At 30.4% G+C, this 25,302-nt stretch overlaps 2 protein-coding genes and 1 long non-coding RNA gene across 7 annotated transcripts in view; 2 read left to right on the forward strand and 1 right to left on the reverse strand.

Moving 5' to 3' along the window:
• The window catches only part of LOC126868656 (serine/threonine-protein kinase PLK1-like), a 24,037-nt gene extending 17,189 nt beyond the window's left edge, over positions 1-6,848 (forward strand). For 2 of the 3 annotated variants that reach the window (XM_050624385.1, XM_050624383.1), the window contains 2 exons: positions 8-141; positions 968-6,848. In XM_050624385.1, coding sequence (XP_050480342.1) covers positions 8-141; positions 968-1,311 — 478 coding nt within the window. In that variant the 3' untranslated portion in view covers positions 1,312-6,848. The remainder of the gene's footprint in view (positions 1-7; positions 142-967) is intronic. The other variant, XM_050624384.1, reaches the window with a different exon arrangement.
• Positions 3,889-24,489, reverse strand: LOC126868655 (fibrillin-2-like). 3 transcript variants are annotated; one of them, XM_050624382.1, is made up of 19 exons: positions 23,743-24,489; positions 20,397-20,702; positions 19,883-20,143; positions 19,178-19,325; positions 18,702-18,916; positions 18,052-18,204; positions 14,895-15,047; positions 14,620-14,757; positions 13,832-14,090; positions 13,556-13,728; positions 13,032-13,351; positions 12,198-12,778; positions 11,749-11,843; positions 10,705-10,849; positions 9,529-9,828; positions 9,066-9,390; positions 8,461-8,713; positions 8,012-8,141; positions 3,889-7,510 (listed from the first exon to the last, which is right to left on the reverse strand). In XM_050624382.1, exons 1-19 carry the CDS (start codon positions 23,822-23,824, stop codon positions 7,105-7,107), a joined length of 4,443 nt encoding a protein of 1,480 aa, XP_050480339.1. In that variant the 5' UTR covers positions 23,825-24,489; the 3' UTR covers positions 3,889-7,104. The 3 variants fall into 3 exon arrangements, with proteins under 3 accessions (XP_050480339.1, XP_050480337.1, XP_050480338.1); XM_050624380.1 differs by having other exon boundaries at positions 9,529-10,001; positions 10,512-10,849; positions 23,743-24,481; XM_050624381.1 differs by lacking the exon at positions 18,052-18,204 and having other exon boundaries at positions 9,529-10,001; positions 10,512-10,849; positions 23,743-24,479.
• Positions 7,430-8,763, forward strand: LOC126868660 (uncharacterized). Its single transcript, XR_007690678.1, has 4 exons — positions 7,430-7,578; positions 8,051-8,151; positions 8,218-8,399; positions 8,637-8,763. It is a non-coding gene; the product is annotated as an uncharacterized LOC126868660 (long non-coding RNA).
• Positions 24,490-25,302: the final 813 nt, after the last annotated feature.

Genomic DNA, 25,302 nt, shown 5'->3' on the forward strand with positions numbered 1-25,302 from the left:
TGCAAAGAAGGGTGGAGTATGTGACAACCGATGATGAAGTAACAAAATATCATAGAGAGGAAGACGTTCCAGCTGCTTTGCAGAAGAAACTTGTACTATTGCAACGTTTTACACAGTACATGGATAAATTTATGACTGAAGGTAAATTATACGTGTTATACCATCTAGTTTCAAATGTGTCATAAATGGCATACAATTTTCTATTTTTGTATCTTTCAACATATTAGATTGATATAAAATATTGTTCGATTACGTTAAACACTTTTCCTAATTAAAAAATAATGTTCTACCTTCGACAAGTTTCGTGTTTTGCTAGCATTGTTTTGAAGAGATGAAAAATTTGACGAAAAAAGAAATTTGAAGATGAAAAAATGAACGCTACATGTAGTTTTCAAACAAATAAATTATTAAATATGTATTAATTTACAAATACTATACAAAACGGACTAATCAAATATTTTGCCGTTGAATTGAGATTCATTTGTAAAAAAAATGTTACGAAGCAATTACTATTTAAGAGATAGAAGTGCAAAAGTACAGCTAGTGTGATTGCATCAATTTAATACTTTAATAATTTGTGTAATAATAAGGTTACACCTTACGAGTTTTATAAATACCAAGTTATTATAATTATTAAAAATATTAAAATTATAAGCAGAAAAATTATTATACATTTTATATAAAAATTTGATGAAAAGAATGTAAAAGAATAGATGTAGCTATCAACAAGTATCGTAAAACAATAAGTGGAACCTACAAAAATCAATACCTTTTCAATGCAATTTTAGCTCTATGAATGATTCCTACTTATAATTTTTGCTTCTATTAAACCTCATAATTATTTATAGTGTACATACTATATTATATATATTATTATTATATATACTATTATTATATATATTATACAGTTGTATTATAGAGCAGGGTGGTGGTAAAGAATAAGAATTATTTGTTCATTGTGTTTAAGGTGGTGAAATTAAAAAACAACGAGTTGCATCAAAACACTCAAAAAACGTTTGTGTACCGCGAATGAGAAGATGGTTAAGAACTGACAAGACCATTATGATGGAACTGTCAGTACCGCTTTTACAAGTGAATTTCTTCGAGGATCATACAAAATTGGTAGTCTCGCAAGAATCCTCTAACAAAGGACACCTAATCACATATATCGATACCAGTAGACGTACATCTTCATATTGGTTAAACGATATACGAGATTTTGGCTGTACAGCAGACCTCTACGAGCGTTTATATTATGTTTACAAAGTATCTAAAGAATTTGCAGAAATGCATAATAACACAATCGCTTGACTATCAAAGATACATCGGAACGTGTGTTACTCGTTAAACGATTGAAGTTTATACTTTATGCGAAATATTATTGCAGTAAAAATAAATATAAATATTATATATATATACTTCTTGTTTCGTTAGCTGTGCTCGTTCGATTTTTTATACGGTTCTTTATTTTTCATGTTTAAAATTTATCCAATATAATTCGTTATAAATAAAATTGAAGAATAGAGAAGTAATAGAAAAACAAAAAAGTCATTCGAACCGAGTTTTTCAAATTAATTATTGTTTTTTATTTCTTCTGTGTCTAATTGGGATATGCATAATACATACCTCTGCCAATGTGCCAGACTTATTTAGATTTACATATTTGGACTATATATATTAATTTGTATCAAATTATTGCATACATCGATATTATGTATATTGATTATTAATATTTTTGTTTATTTATATTATAAATAAAACTTTAAAGCGCGCATGTACGTACGTATTTAATACTAATTTAATTTTTATAGGAAAAAATATTTATAATGTACAAAATATTTTATTAGTACCTAAAAAATATATTTTTAAGGACACGAGAGTTTGTTGCATTGAAACATTTAATTTCACAAAAGTTCTTCTGACTGAATAAAATGTAGTATTAATGGTAAAATTCCTGCGTATTACAAAAAATTTTTAAGATGTTAAAAAGTATCTGACGAACATTAAACGAAGAGTATATGTATACATAATATATACGCATAACGCATATTACTACATAACGTTAAGAAAAAAAATGTTTAAAAACAGCGAGTACTAATCTTACAATGTAATACATATTTTTATATGATAAAATTGATTAAATAAGATAGTTAATAAAACTATAAAATTCAGAAACTGAGAAATGGAAAATAGAATACTATTATGTAGGTTCTTTACTATCATATACAGAAGAAATCTAACAGTTATTACAACATTTCACGCATATAATTTTTATCGACTAATTCATTTCTTATGAATTCGATTCATAATTTTATGAAATTCGAAATAGTTCGAGTGCAGCTAAACGTAAGCTACGTGATAGGCATAGTTAAGGAAATTGTATGAGGAATGAAGATGAATGTTAGACGACGTTTGTTTGAGTTCTTCGATCCAGAGATATTATCTTGTTTCCTTTCTTTTTTTACAAAATGTAGCAAAGTTGTGATGTACATATTACGTTTTGTATAAGGTTAGATAAAATGAATGATGAGACCACAGGGAGACTGACTTAAAAAATGAGGGCAATTTTACCTCGTTTTTCTTCCTTAAAAACCATTTAGACGTAAAGGTTTTCGTAAACTTTTAATTAAAGTATATAAAGCAAAGAATAGAATTCTAAAAACAATACTTGTAATAAAATGTCAAACAATCGCGTATTCATATTTTGTAAAAATCGTATCCGCAGTTATGTCGTTGACGATATACACAATCGTACCAGCCTGCGACTAAAATGATTACCAAATACAGTATCACACGCAATACCGTGTGTATACCTACATTTACTCTTGTTAGAATTCGACTAGTTTCAGAAATTTCAATTCATGCTTTGAAACAAATTAATCGTTCACCCAAATCAAATGCGAAGTTTGTTTATACAAAATGGGAAAAAATATTAGTTTTAACATCATTGTTCCATTATATTGTTAGTTTATATATTTTTTTATACGACTATGAATTTTATACATCCGGATTTATAACGCCTTAACGTTTGTAATATTATTTCTTAATATCGGTTCAAAGAAGTAATCAGTTACCTTTAGACATGATTTGTATCTTACGAATATATCTATTTGTTTTTTTAATTGGAATTAAACCAAAATGTTGGGTATTTGTTTCTTCAAACTAAATACTGCATATATTATTTTTTTAGGTTTATGTTTAAGAAATAGTTTCAAAACAATGTGCAATATGCACATTCATAGTTGTTCTTCATAAATCTTTGGTTTTCATAAGATATGTGCATCTTGTCGACAACAAATGTTCAATTCGTGTGATAACACATGAACACTATCTTATATGTAATTGGTTTTAATTTGGGTAGTGTAATAATGGAATAAGTATGCTTCCAAAATATTTACGAATTAAGAATATACAAGAGCATTTTTAATGTTTTGCTTTGATATAGATCATATGTATGTATATTATAGTACAAGTACTGTTACCTTTGCAAAACATTAGATCAGGATTGTTCAACTTTGTGTTCTGAATCATTGCTGTTAATATACAGTAACAATAAATATAAAATAATAAGTTATCTTCAACATATAGGGAAATCGAAAGAATAAATGTTTATTTTAATATATTGTTATAATAATAGAATAGTTTGTAATAAAAAAAGTAAACAAAAAAGGATGATACAATTGTATTTAGAAATGGTATATTTATTAAAGAATGCGGTAAAACATTACACGTTCACATTCTAAGTGCCTACACTGAACAAAAGTCTGTTTACAATATAAATTAAGATTTATTAGTAGTGTAATGTAGAGAAGTTTGATTTTTTTTAAAAACATCAGTTAAAATAAAATAAAATAAAATAGAGCACTAGTTGAACAACTCTGGTATAAATTATTTTAAATAGCATCTATCCTTTGATACTAATAGCAGTGAACATGTAAAGTTAAGCGGACCAATTAAATTGGCATACATACATATACATATAACACATATGTAGAACAGTTTTTTGTTTTGATAAATTTGGTGCCAAACGCTCGTTTGTTAAAATTACTATGTATGTAAATCACTCGTTTATTTAATATAATTAGTCCCCGTAAATTTTCACAAAAATTACTTTTTCTTAATTCTTTTAATTGTTTGATCATTTGATCATAGAATAGCATTCTTGCGTTGTTAACGTATAATTTAGTATTTAAATTCCACAAATGAAAAAAAGCAAATAGCTTCACTTCTCTTAATAAATTCATTTACAATTTTGCAACTTTGTCATTACGGAACGAAAAAGATTCCGAAAAAGATCTCAACGAAAAATAAAAAAAATAATCTACCCAACACTTTAACTAGCTTGGCATATGGTTTTGATAATAAACTATAGTAAATGTTTTCTGTAAATTACGGGGACTAATTGCAAGTAAAGTAGGGCGATAATAAGTTATATAATTTATACAGAAACTGAAACTCGAAGTACGCAGTAAATATACATATGAATTATAATGAATGGCAACATGTAGTAATATGTACGATACATATAAATATATATGAGTCACATTCATACCGTTTCGATATGTTTTTGATACGGTTCGATATACCCAATTATTCGAAATTGACATTCGTTTGACATCTCTGTGATGATAATTACTAACAAATAAGCAAGTGCGAATTAGGTAATAAATTGAAATTAAATCCAAATTCATATAAAAAAGGGTCAGTTTATTATTTACATATAATAATATTTGGCTTTTGATAGCTTCAGTGCTATATAAATTAAAAATTTTTTTAATGTTAAATTTTCAAAATATAAACATCGTGCTAAATTCTTTATCTTTCTCTTGGACGAAATTGTTATCTTAAAAACGATTAATTCTTAATGTCAAAAGTTATTGGAAAAAGTGGACTTGATTAATAATTTAAGCAGTATGCAACGTATATTAATAAATTGAATTTAGCTGATATTATGATTAAATTATATGTATATTTTGTAATGTTTGACACAAAATAAATTTTCATTTATAAAATGATTTCCATGTTTCAAATATTGATACGTCTTTTATGTTTTAATTGCATTGCTACTAAAATAGTCTGTTAATATGGCTAAAAATTGACTTAAAACTTGGAATTGTTCGCACCTGCTTAATCAAGAGATCTAAGGATCTTTAGTAATCCTAGTCACGCCGATTTTCACGCGGTTTTTCGATAGGATAAGAGTATAAAAGTGAAGAGGATAGGTGAAAATAAATTGTCATCCACATGTTTATGCCACAGCGACGTATTCTTGCTGCATGCAGGCTGTTATAATTAGATTTATTATCATTATTAGTAGTACTGGCAGTAGTAATATGTTACTACTAACCCACATATATACCTACCATTATACTACGTACAATATTATGCTGCTATATATACATATATTACCACTATACACACACGTTTATAAACACACATACACATATGTTATAAGTTATATCATAAGTATACTTGTTAATAGCTATCGATGTATAACTACTATAAAAGCAGTTTAGGATTACTTTATAAAATCTACCGTTGGATGCTTTCCTTGAAAGTTGGATACTATCGCTTATGTTAGCTTGTTAAAAATATGTATATCAATATTGAATCTTTTTTATGCGCAAAATAGATAGTAGTGTGCATTTATGAAACATAGCGATTTAAAATGCTTTTACTGTAAATGAAATGGCAATTGAAATAAAATGTACATGTACGAGCACTTAAGAGAAGATTAATTTTTAGAAAATGTTTTTAAGCACGAAGTCAGAACTGAAGCTTGTATATTATAAAAATGTTATGATGAGTTTAAAGAATGGGAAGCATCTATTATCTATTGACATAGAAACTCATTAATACGGATCTCACGTATAATATTATTGCTGATGGAGACTTACGCGTTTGTAGGTTATAAGTAGAGTTATATGAATTTAGATTGACACGCAATTATGTATATTCTGTTAGCTATATTTTACTTTTTATCGATATTTTCCACCGCTAATCATGCTGTGGCTGTTTTGTGCAACCAGATAGCAGTGAATGCTAAAGATCTCTATTTCGTTAGCATTAGGTTATACATCTCATAAGGGAAAAAGGAATAATCAAATATTTAGGTGTGCAGCAAAAGAATACACGTATATTTACATGCTCGTATTATATGTAAGTATGCAGAATTTTTTAAATTTAATATGGACGATATAACATGTATATACATATGGTATGTGGTATATACCACCATATGTAATTACATATGTACAATTACAATAATTGCGTAAATATTTTAGAAATCTTGTTACTTTTAACTTACAATTAGACAATTAGATATAGTGAATATGATCGGTTCTCTTGAAAATTGCTGTATACGTACATAAAGTATGATCACTAGCGATAAATCTATTGTTAAATATAACGAAAAGAAACGTTTCGTTATTGAAACGTGTTATAAAACTGCGATTTTGATAAGGTACATATTTACAAAGTACAGTAACGTGGAGAAAGTTAATTTAGAACGATTAATGTGATTTTATTTCGCTTTTTTACGTGTTCAAACTCACATATACCCTATGTACATATAAATCGATTTATTTACCGAAAATACAATGTGAAATTATTGTTCCATTCGTTATGATTCATTTTACATTTTCTACAACTATTCCTGCCCGTCTTGGATACTTCTTTTTGCATGTTGGAAATTAAAAGTGGAAAGATACTATTTGAAAATTTCCGTGGAAAGTTGCAATGAAAACACCGTACGGTAGATATAACAAACTAGTAACAAATATGTAATATAATTACTTTGTGACAGTTTAAGAATATGAGAAATACTCTTTTTTTTTAAAAAGAACGTACTATAAAATGATATTAATATATATTTAAATCTTAGTTACATTTACGAATATAATACCTTGCTTCCTTAAACTTGGATTAGGAAATTATAATCTAAAATAAGAGTGGAGAAATGAAAGTAACTTTAGAGTAATTAAAATAAAATATTACCAATATAATGAAAACTGTACCAAAAAAATTTGTCAATACAAATATGAATCGAAATACGCGACAATTTGTCGATAATTACGCACTTGCCTTTTTAAATCCCAAGAGTTGTTAAAATTCGTATTGAGAAACGAAAATTATAATTTTTGCTACTGCACTTCCGGCAAAGATCGTATTATGATAAACTTCCATACTTAAATCGAGTTCGATTTCCTGGGGGCCTTGTATGGTTCGTGTCATTACCAAAATAACCTGTGTTGGTGCAGGCCTTCTCAATGCGAAACATGATTCTGTGGCGCGTTGCACCCCAGGTGGTGCACGCGCTTCCAGGAATGCCATACTGAATTGTATCGTTGAGCTTGGCAGATGATATCCCTTCATTTTAAATAGTTCTTCCGGTCTGTTAGGTGCAATTGGTAACATGCTCACAAGAGTAATGAAATTGTATGAATAATGCGATGGTTGTCTAAGGCAAGGTGAATCGTTGATATGGCACGGCCACGATTTCACGCATCGGCTGAAATTTCAGTAATCTATTATATAATTGGTTTACACAAAAGTTACTTAATTATGTTATGTATATAGGTATTATATGTTATTATTTTCATAAATTATCTACATGATATGCATGTATATACGTATTATATATGCGGCGGATTCGGGAAGTTAAAACTGATTAATAAATTGAAAAAAAGCTAGTAGAATTTAGTAAAAAATATTACAATATTATTATTAGTAAAAAATTATGTTTTCACAATCACATTTATTATTGGTTTTTAATGTTTTTATGTATCCTGTATATGGAACTACGCTGTTTACGGAGCAAATCAATTTGTTTTACTTGACTTATATTCAAAGAAAAGAATACCGTCGTAACAATCACACGTGTTATATTAGTCGTTGTTATTTTTATGTAGAACAATGTGACATTGAACGCTAACATATATAGACATATACATATGTATATTATGTAATAAGTAATACAAGGTATTGATATTGTAAAAACCAATGTACTTACTTTTTTCTTTCATGATCACGGTGATATCCCACGGGACAGTTTATTTTATTGCAACGATAACCACCTCTAGTGTTGTGACAAATTTCATCTGCTCCTCTACAGACAGGTCCTGCCTGACACTCGTCGATATCTTGGAAAAGGTAACAAAGAATTAAATTTAAAAGAAATTACAAATGTCACGTGTGCTATCAATTTTATCATCAAAGGAAAGTCAAGGACAGACGAAACAACTTGAGATTCAACTAATGGCCCACATTTTCGATGACTAGGTCAAGTACAGATTATAAGTACATAACAACGAGATAATGGAGGTAGAACACGCTTTAATAAACGACCTCAAGAGTTCTCATCGAGCATACAATACGTTTTACTCGTCGAACCTTTAACAGTTAAGGATGAAAATTTTTAAATAATATAATTTAACAATTTGAAGATAACAACAAGCATACCTTCACAAGTACGGCCGTTAAGTCCGAGTTTGTAACCATCTGGACATTTACAAGCATAACTTCCTGGTGTATTTTCACAAATTCCTACACACAAGTTGTTATCTTTGAACTCTGTACATTCATCGACGTCTGTGCAAGAACGATTATCAGCGTTTAACCTGAATCCGGGTTTACAGGCACATCTGTAATTACCCCAGACGTTGAAACACATATGTTGACACAAACCAGGGGTCCTTTGGCACTCGTCAATATCCTAAAATTTTTAGAGATTTTATCATCTTATTAACAATAATTAATAATAAAAATACTTTCCCTAATAAGTAAGAGGATGAATGAATAAAATTACGCTGTCCCTTTATTTTAACAAAAGATACGAACGAATGAAAAAATTCTTTTCTATTATCAACATAAACCAATTATCGTTTTTCAATATATATGATCACATCTTACGAGTAGGTGTAACTTACTGATTCATTCACGTATTTAAATCATAATTAATTATAAATAATCATTTTAATTGATAAAACATAATAGCTAGGAAAAACAAACATGTAAGAAGTGAAATTCTTCAAGCATTGGAAATAAAATTAATGGGAATAACTCACTTGACAATTACCGCCAGCAAAACCACCAATATTTTCAAAACCACTTTCGCAGTTACATCGAAAAGAACCGATGGTATTTTCGCATTGACTGTTTGGTCCACATACGTTATAAAGACTGCATTCGTCGATATCAACACAGTCTTTATTCGGTCCAGCAACGTGTCCTGGTGGACAAGTGCAAACATAACCACCTACTCTATTTTCACATGTTTGATCCGGAGTACATTCGTGAGTACCATTCGCGCATTCATCTATGTCAACACAATATTGTCCTGATGTTGGGTCCAAAGTAAACCCGTTACTGCATATTACTTTGAATACACACCTGAAATTTCAATATTAAACAATTATTGGGGAATTGAACTGAAAACTGCAGCACAGTTTCTACGTTCTAAATTGTATATTACGTATTAAAATAATTTGCTAAATTGTAAAAAATAGATCGACCAACGTATTGATGTACCTATAAGATCCAAGAGTGTTCATACATCGCATTGTTCTGCCACAGATGTTCGGATCTTTCTGACATTCGTCTATATCCACGCATTTTCCTCCAGAACCAGCCTCAAATCCACGTAGACAACTATACGTTCCCTTCCCGGGGATAGTTAACGAAGTAGGAGTAACGGCTGCAGATATGGATGTGGATATGGATGTTGATTTACTGGTCGTGGTTGTCATTAGCGTCGTTGGGATATCGATACGAGCCTGTGGTCCCGGCATACGTGGGTTACGGTCGCATCGATAAGAGCCAAATGTGTTCCTACATTGATAACCCGGTCCGCAGTCGTGTGTACCGAGTAAACACTCGTCGTCGTCTTCGCAGATCTCAGTGGCGGCATTCAGAGTATATCCTGTACCACACGATAGGTATCGAGTGCAAGTGTAGCTACCTATAGTATTGTCGCACCTTTGACCTTGCAAACAGCTATCTTCCTGTAATAAAATTTTCACATCTATTGTCACGTCTATTTAAATCAGATTTTCATCGAATTTTTTAATTTAGAATAATCGCAATTGAAAATAACTGTCTTTGTCGACTTTTCTTGATTTTTGACAATAACAATTATCCGTGACATTGCCCAAAGAAAAATGATGAACATACTCCAAAATTTTGCGTCGACTTGTAACATGTGATGAAGCGAGTGAAATGATTATAAAAATTAAAAACACATTGAAAAACACTTCTTTAAGAAACCTACTGATAGCTTTTTGATACAACTTTCTTAACGCAATATCGAATATAGATTGAAGATATCATTAGGCAATTCTTTTTTATCGTGTAAAGAATAAGTTATTCGTATCGAAAGCGAATAAAAACTCGTAAAATGCATATGCCGATGTTGAATATAAGTTTTAGTTCTATAATTCTATAAATCTGCCATAAAACTTATAAGCTTCATTGACATTGCTGGTTAATACAATAGTCGGAAATATGTATTTTACCTGCGTTTGACATTCGTTAATGTCCACACAGGCTTGAGTTAAATTCTCACGCCTAAAACCAATTCTGCATTCGCACATGTAGCTTCCCATGGTATTGATGCAGTCCTCGTTACTACTACACGCGTCATCTATTTCCCTACATTCGTCGATGTCGACACAACGATTCTTAACGAATTTCGTTCCAGGCATACACTTTTTGCTTGATGGTGCTGGCAAGGCTGTCGTAGGCGGTTTCCTGATTCTCGGCTTCGGAGGTGTTGCGCAACTATAACCACCCGGTTGATTATAGCAAACTTCACCTACGCAAGAGTCCAAACCTTCCGCGCATTCGTCGATATCTATCAAATACGATAATTTATCTCTCATCAATAATTTGTTCGAAAGATTCAAAATATTTAACGTTTTTGCAATAAAACTGTCAATGAAGTTGAATAATAATAGTTACTTTTCTATTTGTTTATAATTCTAACACGTCTAATAATAAGTAAGTAGTAAATAATTACTATAACTATACAATGTAGTTATTGTTGGACTACGCTGGCATGAAAATAAAGTTTTAATAACAAATGATTATTTAAAATAAACCATTTGCAAGTATGTTGCTGTTTACATACGAATCCATGGCAAGTTATATAACGCGACGATTGTTAAAAAATTACTTTTGCTGTAATACCTATTAAGTATATTAAATGACCATTATAATACATGCTACATGCTTTCACTTCATGTTTAGTCAAGAAATTTAACAAGTTGATGTTAATTATAAGTAAATAAAATGGAATTGATCATTGATGGAATTTTATCGCAATCTTATAACACTTGCACACATAAAACGAGCAATAACAAAACATATCACGAGTTACTATACTATATTATATTACAAAAATAATATGCACATTATAACAAAAATGAGCTTAAACCTTACACTATGCTTCACATGCGATAAGCGAACAAGGATACTGTTTTAAAATATTTCGTAATATATCAAACTTTCGACGTTCAATTCAAAACTTGTCAATTTCCATTCTGAAAAAAGTTATAAATCATTACAAATTAATTTATAAGTTATTCTATTAATTTCATATGTTAAAAAAAAATTAAAATGAATATTATGTACAAATTAATTTTTGTTTTATGTAGAGAGAGAGAGAGAGAGAGAGAGAGAGAGAATATTATAGTATTTTAACAACAATTTTAAGTAAATTCAATTGGAAAATTAAAATGTAGTAAAATATACCTGTGCACCTTCTTAGTCTAGGATGATATCTGAAGCCGGAAGGACAAGCAGGTTTCTGACGTTGACGCTGCTCAAACGATGTAGGTCTTTCACATCTAAACACATTACGATACGGATACGATTCATTAATTTTATAGAATTATTTAACCACATTATGTGCTTAAATAAATTCCTCGATTACATAACGGTCATATTATATAATAAAATCATGTAAATAAGAAAGAAAATTCGCTAAAAATTTTAAAGCACTTCGTAAGATCGTGCGCATTTGTATACGCTTGTTAATAGATACATATTATTCACGAAAATTAATTAATTTCCATTAACTGAAAAGCTGAACTGAAAATAATGGTGACTATGTTGTAGATTGAGATTCATCTTAATTTCTTTTTTTCCTGATGTAATGCTGTAAAACTTAAAATTCAAAATATTAAGTTAATAATGTAGACCTGTAAGTTCCAGGTAGATTGAAGCATTTTTCAAAAAGTCTAGTGTCACATTTGTGTTGGCCACGAACGCATTCGTCGATATCTTCGCATCGTTTAGTAGTTAAGGAGTATTGATAACCCGATGGACAAGACGGTAATCTAGTCAAACATTCGAAGCTGCCGTTTTTATTGACACAATACTCATGTAATTCTAATCGACAGGTGTGCAGATTTTCCAAGCACTCGTCGATATCGACGCAGCTACCATTGAAAGATCGATTATAACCGCTGCTGCAAGGCGGAATTAACTTGCACAAAAAGGAACCGTTTGTGTTAACGCATTTATGAGTGCCCTGTGGACAATCGTGTCTGCCTAAAAGACACTCGTCGACATCTTGACAACTCTTTGTCGCTGTATTAAAATACCAGCCAGTGGTACATAGTGGCAAACACATAAAACTGCCTGGGCTATTATGACATTGCTCGTAGTCTCGACAACTCAGATTTGCTGCGCACTCATCAATGTCCACACATTCTCCGCTTTTTATATCTCTAGCATATCCGAGTTTACACGGTTCCGAAAATACGTGACCATCCATATTCTACAAAATAAATTACACGGATATTTTTTAAGAGTTTAGATCATTTATAACTGTGAAAGGAAAACGCCATTAGTTATCCAAAAAATTTAAAGTGTGCAATAGCTTTGTGACAAAGACCGAAGAAGAAAATTCAAAGATGTAAACGAATATACATACGTCATGTATTTAAATTTAATATAAAATAAATTTTGAATTTATAATAAAATAGAGAAGCAATATATTTATTTATTTTATTTTGTATATTAATCAATACCTGCATTATATGGTTCTTCTTAATATCTAATAGCCTGTTAATTGTTGTTGAACTTGTTGTTGTTGTTGTTGTTGTTATAAATGCTTCACAGATATAAGAACCGTTCGTATTAACACAAAACTGAGTTGATACATTACAAGAATGTAATCCAAGTGCACACTCGTTTATATCTTGACAAGATTCTTTACTCGAGTAATAACTATTGTTATACAACTGAAAACCAGACGGACATACTGGAGAACATCTATATCCACCTTTGAAATTTATGCATTGCTCACCGATTCCACAATTTGATAAACCATTGCTACATTCATCGACATCTGCCGAAAGAAGAATTTATAACAAAGTTAAAAACAATCAATTAAGTTTATTAATATAATATAACATGATATAATATGATATAATATAATATATAATAGAGATAACACTAATTTTTTGTCGAATGGAACGTTAATTATTTTGATGAAAATGTTCACACGAAAAAAATACATAAATAAATAAACAAAATTTGAATACTCTTATACCGATACAATCTTGACTTCGTTGATCAAATATGAAACCTCTCTCGCAATTCCTTGTTTCATTAACAATTGGAAAGATTGAACTTAGTAATTTATGTCCCCTTTTATACGAATAAGCATGAGTATCTTCAACCTTTCCACGTAAATTCGCATCATGGTCACTTAATAGTTCGCATCTAATTAATTGAAATATATTAAAAATATGTACGCATATCGATGATTAATATTATTAATTGTTACATAAAATTGTTATATGAAACGATCCGTTAAAAAACGTACCTATAACTACCTATGTCATTAACACATTGTTCTGTATTTTCACACGAATGCAATTGTTCTTTACATTCGTCCACATCGATACATGCTTCCCTGGAATCATTTATCGGCTTATATCCCGCAGGACAAATCAATGACTTATCGTTTGAAAACGGAGATTCAGAATGATTCAGAGACAAGCATTCGTAACCACCTACCATATTTCTGCAGGTGGTATTTGAACTTGGACAAGGATTATTAGAGCCAGAGCATTCATCCACATCTACAAATGTAATACATATATATAAACAGAATAAATAAAAGGTTGCAATAGTTTATAATAAAAATTATATTTCAATAGTAGTCTTTAATAGAATCATCACGTTTTAATTTTTCGACTAAAATTCCAAAAATTGTATGGAATGGTTATTTCATGTTAGAAATAACGTATCGATTTGGAAAGAGGATTAAGAAGATAAAGAAAATTGTCTAACTAAAGAAATGAAAAAGTATTAAACAGGTGTATAAATTCTTACTCACATGCAAGACGGATACATGCTGAATCAACGTAAATTCACGTAATAGCGTTTGAGGTAAAATATTTTCAAACATTCGATTAATTAGTGTTAGGATATAAAAGAAAGTTTGTGCATGCACATATCTCATATTTATAGAAGAGCGTAAAAATATCAAAGGAGAAACTTCCTGTTGATGTAATAAATAGCCTATCATTAGAAATATCAAACAAGTAAAACATATTCGATTGAATAATAATCACATTAATAAATCGTAGAATGCTTGAAAATAGTTACCTATGCAGGTACCCAAATTAACACTGTAAGTAAATCCTTCATCGCATTTTACATCACATTCGTAAGCACCATCGATATTACGACATTCTTCTGTACCTTCCAAACAGCTATGAATGCCTTCTACACATTCATTCACATCTATAAAAGGAAACAAAAGTAGGTTGATATCTTTCTTTTTTATTACAAAGAAATCGCAAAAAGCGTGTATCATTATGATAAGTTTCACCCTTACGTTTTCACCTTTAAGTTAACATTTTAAATTATACAATAAATACCTTCGCATTGCTGTGACAATTTATTGAATTTAAATCCAGCGGGACAAGATTTTATTCCCTTCATTTCTAGACAGCTAAAACTGCCCTGGGTGTTAACACAAAAATTTTTCTTTCCGGGGCATGGTTTCGGTAATACAAGACACTCATCGATATCTGAAAAAAACATTGAAATTAGATAATATACGTCCACAAAATAGTATTTTATATAAAATATCAATTTACAAATGCTAACATAGATATAACATGTTCTTGCCGTAATAAAAAATTGCAAAGATAATCTAAATTCTCATTGATCTAATGTAACTCAAATTTTTGAAAGTTAATTAATATCGTTACAGATAAATAACATCCGGCCTCCAACTGCATTATTTCAATTCTACGAAACGGAAACAAAGGTATCCTTATCCAAAATTTCTTTTTATCTAAATTTTATCAGAATTTATCTAAACAATGAGACATAGCCGCGATTATGTTAATCAGTTCTGATAAACATCTGGTGGATACCGTTCTCGGAAATCTATACATTTTCCATATTCGTACAATAAACTCCTTGAACCACCTTGGCCACGTAGAGTTTCCAGATTTTCACAGTACATTGTATAAGGAGGTGAAAAATTGTGCTTCTTAGACAGAACGGTTACGAAAAGTGTCATCGTGTTGCTTCGCAACACGTTCGTTAAGAGCTAGTATAGTGGAATCGGGTTAAAGTTCTCTTTCGATCAACATTAACCCTTGGGGATCCGTGAAACGGTCTAAATACTCTACTTCTGTGCTGTATTTCTGCAAGCTATTCTTAGTCTTCGCTCATTTATTTGCGAAATATCCACTTGTAACGTAACAATCTCTTGAATGCAATACATATACCTACGTTATATAAATTAATACATAAAATAATTTAACCGAATTATTTAAACCTTAACATTCAAGCCCACAATCCTGTATAGCGTACAATGTACAACATAGTGGAACGTACTTCCATTTTACTAATCAAAGTTACACGAAGCCTTACTAACATTTTCTCCGATTCCCTGATTTTCCATCGGGTTCGTTCACACGTCTCAATACAGAACAAGTTTTTCCAAGCCAGTGGCTCCCCGATTTCCCATCGGATTCGTCAATGAAAACTAAACCTCTCTTGTGACTCCCTGATCTCGCATCAGATTCGTTTGCACTTTCTTCAATTTTCTAACACCACCTCGGCTTTGATTTCGCATCGAATTCGTCTGCAACCTCTGTGCCATTAACTTCCCGATTTCGCATTGGGCTCGTTCATAAAATTACGCCCTTCTGCGACCCACTGACTTAGCGTCAGGTTCGTCCTCGTGAACAATAATCCTGGCGGCTACCTGAACTCGCGTCAGCTCCGTTCGTACACTTGTTACACTGTAACGGTATTCCCACGAAATACCCTCGCGTTGCTCAAAACCCCGACTCGTAATAATATAATAAAAAGTAAATTATGATTGCAAAACATTAATTGAAAAATGAAAAATCGATAAAATAGATAAAAATTAAATTCTTCGATGTACTGTTGTGCACAGTTCGGGAAGATTAGGGACCCAATAACGACAGAAACACTTCATATCGCAGTATCAGCATCGGCACTTGGACACATTTTTAACCTCGTTTCAAAGCATTGCGTTAAGTAGCATTCTGCAAGGCTAGCAGAACTTCGCTTCTGATGTCAGCCGCTGTCTCAAAACACATACCAAACACGGATATAAAAACTATCGAGTGATCGCCGGAAAGAGTTCATTCATAAATCGTCAAACATCGTGTAATTCATATTCATCAAATATAATAGAGTATATAGCTTGTATATTGTTTGTCAAGGACCGAGTTTGTTAAGAATATACATCTAAAAACCCAAAACCTTTGCCTTCGTAAACTCAGGTTTACCGTTCAGACGGTATTCGGATGCCGAACAACTTTTCTAGGAAATTTTATCGATTCCTTGCGAGAAATTTTCACATTCTCCGACCCTAACTCAGTTAGGAAGCTGCGCCATAACAGTACTTACGATACTTGGTAATTGTTTTACAGCCATAAAATGCTTAATCCTCAAATGTCTCGAGTACTTTAAATGTAAGATAAATTAAATAAATTCTAAAAAAAAATCTACATACATACTTACTGTAGATCGCCAGCTATAAAATACTTTAAAAAAGGATAATATCTTCTCACAAACAATTTATAGAGCATTTACTTCTATAATTACCGTCACTAGTAACTGCATAAATACGATTAAGATCCGATATAGACGAAAAACTTCTTTGTGTATGTATAGAATATCATACTTCATTTATTAATATTATAACACTAAAGTAAGTAAAAAAAAATTCGTTACGTAGTTTGATATTTTAATTTTAAAATGATATGCCAGTAAAAGAACGCTAGGAATAATAACTTATGGCTTGCATTAACAGTATTAAAGCTAAAATCAATGATACTTATTAAAGCAACTTCAAGCACATATCTGTGTATAGAAAATTTTACCACGTACTTTATGAATCTGAGAAGTACATTATCTTCGCGTATATTACTTTATTAAAACATAAAAAAACATACACACTCATATACAGAAATCACGTATATACATGAAATATATCCTTTGTAATTCTGAATAGGTTAAATAATATACTTATGTATGCATATATATACATACATACATTATATATATATACATATGTACAGGGTGTCCCCCACAACTGGAACAAGCCGAATCTCCTCAACGCTTAGGGATAGAAGAAGATGTCATAAGTGGGAGTTAAATAGTAACAGGCGGTGCATAATATACGACTAATTTTATACATCTTTGTGCATCGGAGCATCAGAAAAATGCAACTGCACTTTTTTTAAAGTGTAAACCTATATTTTTGAACTGCAATCGATGCAGTTCCTTGTGCTCTATATAAAAGTACTAACATACTTATGCCCCAAACTTATTCATTAGGAAGTTATCGAAGCTAAAAGTTCTCTGAATTATTTCAACCTTGTAATGGAATATAACGTAGATACTCTGGAACACTTGCCGAGAAACTATATATCCGATCCAAAAGATTTAAATATGTAAATTAGATATATTGAAAATAAACATTATAAAATAAATAATTGAAAATGTTCTCTTAAACAATTAGAAAATTAAATAGATTCAAACCTGTACAAAAACCTGTAGCGGCTTCCCACTGGTATCCAGGAGGACAAGTATCCTCTTCGTATCCAAGTTTATGTTTGGACGCGCACGTGTAAGATCCTATATTATTCTCGCAGTGACCAGGACATGCTCCTTTTTCTACACACTCGTTCACGTCTAAGCGGTGGGACACACAATGCCAACAGAAGTAAGCAAGGACACAAGCAAAATTGCAGTGCATCATTACAAAAATAAAATGAAGCTCATATCATTAAGCAAACATAAAATATGCTTGAAAGTGAATTTAGAACTCATAAAACATTAAGAACTTAATGTCAAAGGATATAAAATGAATTATTACTTACTACAGATTAATTAGATATTCAAATTTAACTTCGAAGAATGTATTACCATATATATATCATATGTATTACATTTATTTACATTGTAATACATATTACATGTATTATATGTATGCACATACAATATATATATATATTTATTTATATATAAATTAACTTATATATATATATATATATATATATATATATATATATAATAAGTTACTTCATAAAAATAATTCACTGTTAATATGGTTAGTTTAAATTCTCTTTATTGACATTTGAAAAATATTAATAATAATAGTTTGATTTGAATATCTCTTTCATACTCACCGTCACACACTTGACTGGTAGCATTGTAACGATAACCAGCGGGACAAAGAGATGAAAACTCGTTATCATCCTCAGGAATTGTACTTTTGTTTTCCGATGGTTTAGGTAAACAAGAACGTTTATCCTTCGCCAGTACGTAATCGGGATTGCAGCTACACGTAACTGCAACTCCATTGTCCGTGCAGCGTTGTTCACATGGATTGCTCGATTTGCATCTAGATCATATACGATTGCACAATGACATAGTATAATCGAACAACAAAAATATGTTGTTTTCTTGTAAAATATTCGATAAATGAATTAATAGTAAATTAAATTAAACAGTAAATAGAATAGTAAATTAATTTTATAAATTCAGTAGATATTATATAATAATTTTAACGCTGAATATTTATCAAAATGAACAGTATTATAAAATTTGCAGAAATAAAATATAATATATGTATATATATAAATATCTTATAAAGTTTTTATACCTGTCAGTAGGTAAGTCTTGACTACAAGTTTTTCCATCTTCTAGTAGAGTAAAGCCTTCGTAACATTTGCAATAATAAGATCCTGGCGTAGGGACACAAATGTCAGAACACAATAATCCCTTCATAAGTTGACAGATGTCATCTAATGCTGTAAATTAATGTTATGACGTTGCATTTCTGTTATGATCGTTGTTATATTAATTTTAAGTTGACTGGCAAGTAATGTCGAATTTTTTGTTTATAATTTTATTTCTTTATTTCTCAATCACATATTATTCGTGATTTTATCTAATTGTTTTCCTATGCCGCAAAGATTTGAATATATCTTTCTAAGTGAATCGTTGATTTATCTTCGAGATTGTAATTTCAAAACTTCCACGTATGAATACTTGGAACTAATTTTTAATCGCGCAACAGTTTTCTTGTTACTTCCTTAAAATACTTTTAAAAGATATAGTTATAATAAATTTCTCCGCCGCAAGTGACAGCAAAAACTCGTAGGACTCTCAATGTAAGGTAATAGGAAATTACCTTGTAAACAAATAAAATATGGACATAGAAGATAAGATATTTTGGGATAGAGATCTTCGGCAGTATTTTTCAATCATTTTAATGATTGATGATGGACTTTTATAATGTAGCAACTAGATATAAAAATATGATCGATTTTGGAGTTTTAGGACTTTATTGAATATTTCTACTTACGAGGCGTAGGTAACGATGGGAAGAAAGATGTCGAAGCCAATGTTTCAGTAGATAATGAGGAAGTCGATGTTAATGGAGATGAAGTTGATTCAGTATCGGTAGTCTCACTGAACGTCGTTGCCTTTGTAAGATCTGTGGTAGAAGTTGATGTTGTGCTCGGTGACGCTTCGTAACAACATTCCAAAAATGCAGGATCCCATGGATTCCCAAATGTAAATTTCTTAAAAGCGCATCCTTGTCCCATAGATCCAGTTAAAATACCTTCGATGGAATTTAAAAATTAATGAAAAATAATTAATGGAGAAAAAGAATGACAGAATTAAAAAAACACTGGTTCTGATGTGGATTATTAAATTATAATTTTGACACCGTTATTTAAATTATTAAATTTTTTTATTAATTATTAATTATTAATTATATATATATATATATATATATATATATATATATATATGAAGTAAATAAAAAATAAAGAGACATAAATACCAAAAAATTATATGAATATGTAAATTACCCAGTTTACAAGCTTCGCAACAGTCACGGTGATAATCACCCGGCCCTGAACGTTTACTTTTGGTATCAGAAACACACGCTAAACCAGCATGCGCATCGAATTTTCCTTTCTTGCATTGTTCCTCGTGATATGCTCTCACGCAACAGATGTCCACAGCCTCTAAGCAAAGACCTTGTTCGACTGTCGGCACTCCAGATACCGGCCCTGTGAACTTTTCACACCTTAGGCCTTCCAAAGCCCACGAAGTACCAAGCCCACAGCATTTTTCAAATTCTGCTTCCATTCTAGCTTCGCTGAACAACGCCTCTGTTACACAAACAAAATATACTTCTCTTAACAAATCTCTCTAATAACAATTATATCGGTCTTTATAATTCTTTCTTCTTCATAACTTGAACCTTTTTCTCATTTTCCTTGAGAATATAAATTACTTCACCAAATGTTTACATTATATTATATTATAACAATTGTTTCCGTCGATAAAACAATTAAGGCATCAGAAACCTTAATACTTTTAATCTCAAACATTTAACAAATTTTACCTGAAACAACTGAAAATCGGTTTGTCTATTCTTAATTTTATAAAATGCTTAGTGTTAAATATCAAATTATTCCATCGATTTTTATATTTTTAGTAGTTCGTCTCCCTTTTATTATTCCCGCTTTGATCGTCATTTTTAAAACCATTACGAATGGAAATAAGTGTAAAATATAAAAAATAATTATTTTTGATGATAAACTTATAACGTAAAATGATGTCTTATTTGTCTATCGTTTTCACAAACTCTCGGCAGAATTTAAGTCTATTGTGAAATCGTAAAATCCTTCCTGACGCTGCCACATGTACAGCGATAAGAAGAACAATTGTAAATAGACAACTATTTCTTACCAACCTTTGTTATTTAATTTTTACTCGTAATTCGTTTCGTATGATATATTACATTCAGTTTGTTATGCAAAAAATATACCAACTGACATATACTGATGACATTCCACATCTATTCGTATATACATGTGTATAAGTTTTATTTAAAATTTACCTACTAATATAATTTTATACTAAACTAAACTAAAGGTAACTAAACTAAAGGTTCAATTTCATCTATGTGCTTATCATATTCATACAACAACACTTTTGTTTTTAAACAAAAGATTTTAAATGTAGATCTTAAATGATTAGATTGAATAATATGATATGCTTGATATACTCGTAAATATGTATAATGTAGTATAGTATACTCTCTATTTAACTCTATTGTATCTTTAAACGAATTCAATCATATGAGTCATACGAATTAAGTTTTTCAGATATGATACATGAAATAGGTGAAATAAACATATTGTTGAATGTTTTTTGAAACGTTGCATTGTCATTATACTGTTAATAAAGAAATAACAATATAATCCTATATAATCCTAATAAACATATTGCTACTAGTTTATTACGATTATAGTTCGAATTTGCTGTCATTAGTACATATTACAGTGACAACACAATTGCACAATTCTAATAAATTTTCTAATATTGAAAATTTCTTAACATTTTCGATGGACGGTCAATAGTTTACTGCATTTAATTATCAACTTTCTAGACGTTATACCGTACATATGTATACATATGTATACGAGCATCTGACTTTATACGAAATTTCTTTAATATTAAAATGCGCTGTGAATTTTAACATTTGATATTAGAAAATATCAACAAATACAAAATAAATACAAGGAAATATTAATTTATCGTTCATTCCTTCGTTCAAAGTAATTAATATTGTTGTAGTATTATATTCCTTATCTTCTTATAAGGAGAGATATACCTACATTATTTTCGCTTGGATATATTATTATATGCTATGCATTACTATACAGTGATAAAAGCAATTCTTGTTGCAGTGTTTAGCTAGAAGTCTCTATAAATCAATGAAGACCATACATACTGAGTAATAACAAAACCATAATTTGTTTAATGATAAGAATGGAACTAGCGCATACGTATGTTTCCTTGTTATTTCATTGGAAAACTACGCAACCCTTTCTGACTATCACATCTTTGCGATTTTTTTTTATTGTTATTTAATTTGTATTTTACAATTTGTCCAGTTGGACATTCGGTAAATTTTTCTAGCTTAGCGATATTTGATACTAACTACATAGTTATATAAATTCCGAATTCAATCCAGAAAAGAATTCTTATCTTTATTTAAACGTTTTAGAGTTATTTATATGGATAATATTTATTTCAAATAGGACAAAATATGTTTGAAAAATAATTATATTCCATTATTAAAAACACTCATCTTTCACTTAAAAATGTGATAGATTCTAAGCTATGCAAGTAGTTACTATTCGTTTATTATTTACTCTCGAACCCGGAACTACGTGTCCCTCTACTCTTAAGTATTCATTCTATTTAATTTGCCTATCCTTTTTCTTCGTTAATACTACCGTGAACATCTCTAAACTGTAAACTATCCATCCTAAAAATCTACCGAACGTTACTTTACGCGTGTCAACTTCATATCAATTCACTTATCAATTCTAAGAAAGCGATCTCTCTAACGCGTATTCAGTTTGTCATCTCTCTACGAACAAGGAATTTAATATTTAAATAAATAGAATTTACTTAATTTCCTTTTCCATAATTGACAATTAGCTGAATTAAAACATACTTATTAGGCATATTAAATAACTCGAAGATTAATATTCTTCGAGATTAAGATATTGTTTTAATCAGAATATCAGGCTGAACATTTTGATGTACATACATCATAGTCATGACCCATTTTATCTCATTATGTATTTATCATAGTCATCTAGTAAAATTGGAAGAATTGTCTTTATTCTCCGTTATCGATGAAAGAAGGCGTGTTCCACGAAATTTCTTTCCTTTTTATAAAATTAATAAAATAAATAGAAAATGGCATCTGCCTGAATGATAAACAAGGAATCCTCTAAGTTCTTCGTTTCTTCCTTACTAGCTACAAATCATTAAAAGTATCGTTAAAAACATGATTCGAAGGAAAAATGTACGATTAATAGATTTAGATTATCTAATCGTTTACGTTTTTAACAACTAGGTACATTCTCCTCTTCATTTTAAATAAAATAGAAACCACATAGCAGATAGAAGAAAATGCATTGTTTATGCTAGTAGTAAGTGTAGCGAAAAAAAGATCTAAGTCTAGATAAAAAATTTACATTTGTAAATTTACATTTACATAGCTCTACGCTATCAATTATTTCGAGATTTACCATCGAAAAACAAATCCAAAAACAATTAATACAATAAAATCGATTTTAGGAATAAAAACTCATTTTCCAAAAAAATTCTTAAGATGAAAGATACCTCGCTTTTGTAGAGAAAATTGCTCCAACCGAATGACCAGAAGTAGAAAGAAAATCGCACATAGATCGACGAATCGGATCATCTTCTTAAAATTCCCATAAAACGAACTGGTTTTCGCGTACAAATATCACAATCTTTCAAACTGTCACGATCTTTCTCTTAATTTTTCTGTTTGTCGTTGCCAGTTTGAGTTTGAGTCGGAATCGTTGACTTGAAAGTGAAATATCGTTCTTCTTTGTCGTCGGATGCGTTCCGAGCAAACGCTCGACATGCATTAAAGCGTTCAGTTTGCCGGTAGCACGGTTTTCTCCTCTGCACCTTTCTATGTGCATCTCATTTCTTGAATTATCCCACTCTATCTTACGATACGATTCCTTTTCCCGTCTGCACTCTGTCCCTGTTTCGTGTGCGCGCGCATAAATATCAGACTGATTTCGTCGTTAGTAACGGCGCCGATTGAGAACTTGCTCAACATTTCGCCCTAACAAGATCCTTCGATTGTTTTCTCTTTTATTTTTTTTTCTTATCCTTATATATCTTCACCTAAGTTGTTTCGCTCGTGATAAATAATTTTAACTCTTTTTAACATTATGTAATTTGGAAATTCCATGCTTTTCTATTATTTATCGTTATACGAATATGTGTACATGTATATATATTTTTTAATACACTGTTACAGTGAATTTAGACTTGAAAAATTTGTTGACAATTACTAATTTTTAGTAATCTCTAAATTATCTCTGGATCTGAAAATGACAAGGGAACTAGGTGATTAATAAACAAAATTTTCGTTATATAGTTCTAACAGTATGAAAACCGAAATTCTTAGATTTTATTAACTTTAACTGAATTGTTGCTTTACATTTAAATATGCATAATATGCGCCTCTATACATATTAATAATGTATGTACAAGAACTTTAGTTCCATTACTACAACGTAATACATATGTATGCCTCATTTTCAAAAGAAAATCCCCCTCCGTAAGTTTCAAGAGTGTGTTGATCATCATCGTAGTACTAGTGACTTCTTCGCGGCATGTGTTCCCGGTTCGATGTTAGCATCAGAGATCCTTTTTTGTCAGTGTTCCATGAACAGTAGACGCTTTGTTGATCTCGCAAATTTCCGTACCACTCTGTTGTCGGCCATCCGTGTCGTCCTTCGTTCTCTTTGAAATACATATCTTCAAATGTTTTATCTCTATATATTTCTGTGTATCGATTGAAAATCGAAATCAGATAGCCAATATTAGTACCAATTTCCATCGGAAGTCAGTCTTACGAAATCATGTTATTTTCTTTGTTCAAAATTTATTAACCAATGTCCCACTAATCTACTAATTATTTAAAAAGATCTATTATAAAAGAATCTATTAATTCTTATACAAATTAATTCTTTTCTTAATATTTTTTGTAGTATAAGTAGTTAAAACGTTTATGTACTTAAACAATATATAGTTATAAAAACTCTGTTGCTTATATATTTTACTGTTCGGATGCCTGCTAAGCATTCGAATTCAAGTCAATTCATATATGTGACGCGTTGTGTGGCGCGTTAACAT

The sequence above is a fragment of the Bombus huntii genome, chromosome 8 (genome assembly GCF_024542735.1).
Source record: "Bombus huntii isolate Logan2020A chromosome 8, iyBomHunt1.1, whole genome shotgun sequence".
Taxonomy (NCBI): domain Eukaryota; kingdom Metazoa; phylum Arthropoda; class Insecta; order Hymenoptera; family Apidae; genus Bombus; species Bombus huntii.

What these genes read in the sequence shown, in the direction of transcription:
- LOC126868655 (XM_050624380.1), bottom strand. Translation starts at nt 23,824, where the DNA reads ATGATCCGATTCGTCGATCTATGTGCGATTTTCTTTCTACTTCTGGTC. An exon ending in TAACGGCCGTACTTGTGAAG is followed by an intron (nt 8,142 to 8,460) that starts GTATGCTTGTTG and finishes ACCTTTTCCAAG; the next exon opens with ATATCGACGAGTGTCAGGCA. An exon ending in CGTGATCATGAAAGAAAAAA is followed by an intron (nt 7,511 to 8,011) that starts GTAAGTACATTG and finishes CTGAAATTTCAG; the next exon opens with CCGATGCGTGAAATCGTGGC.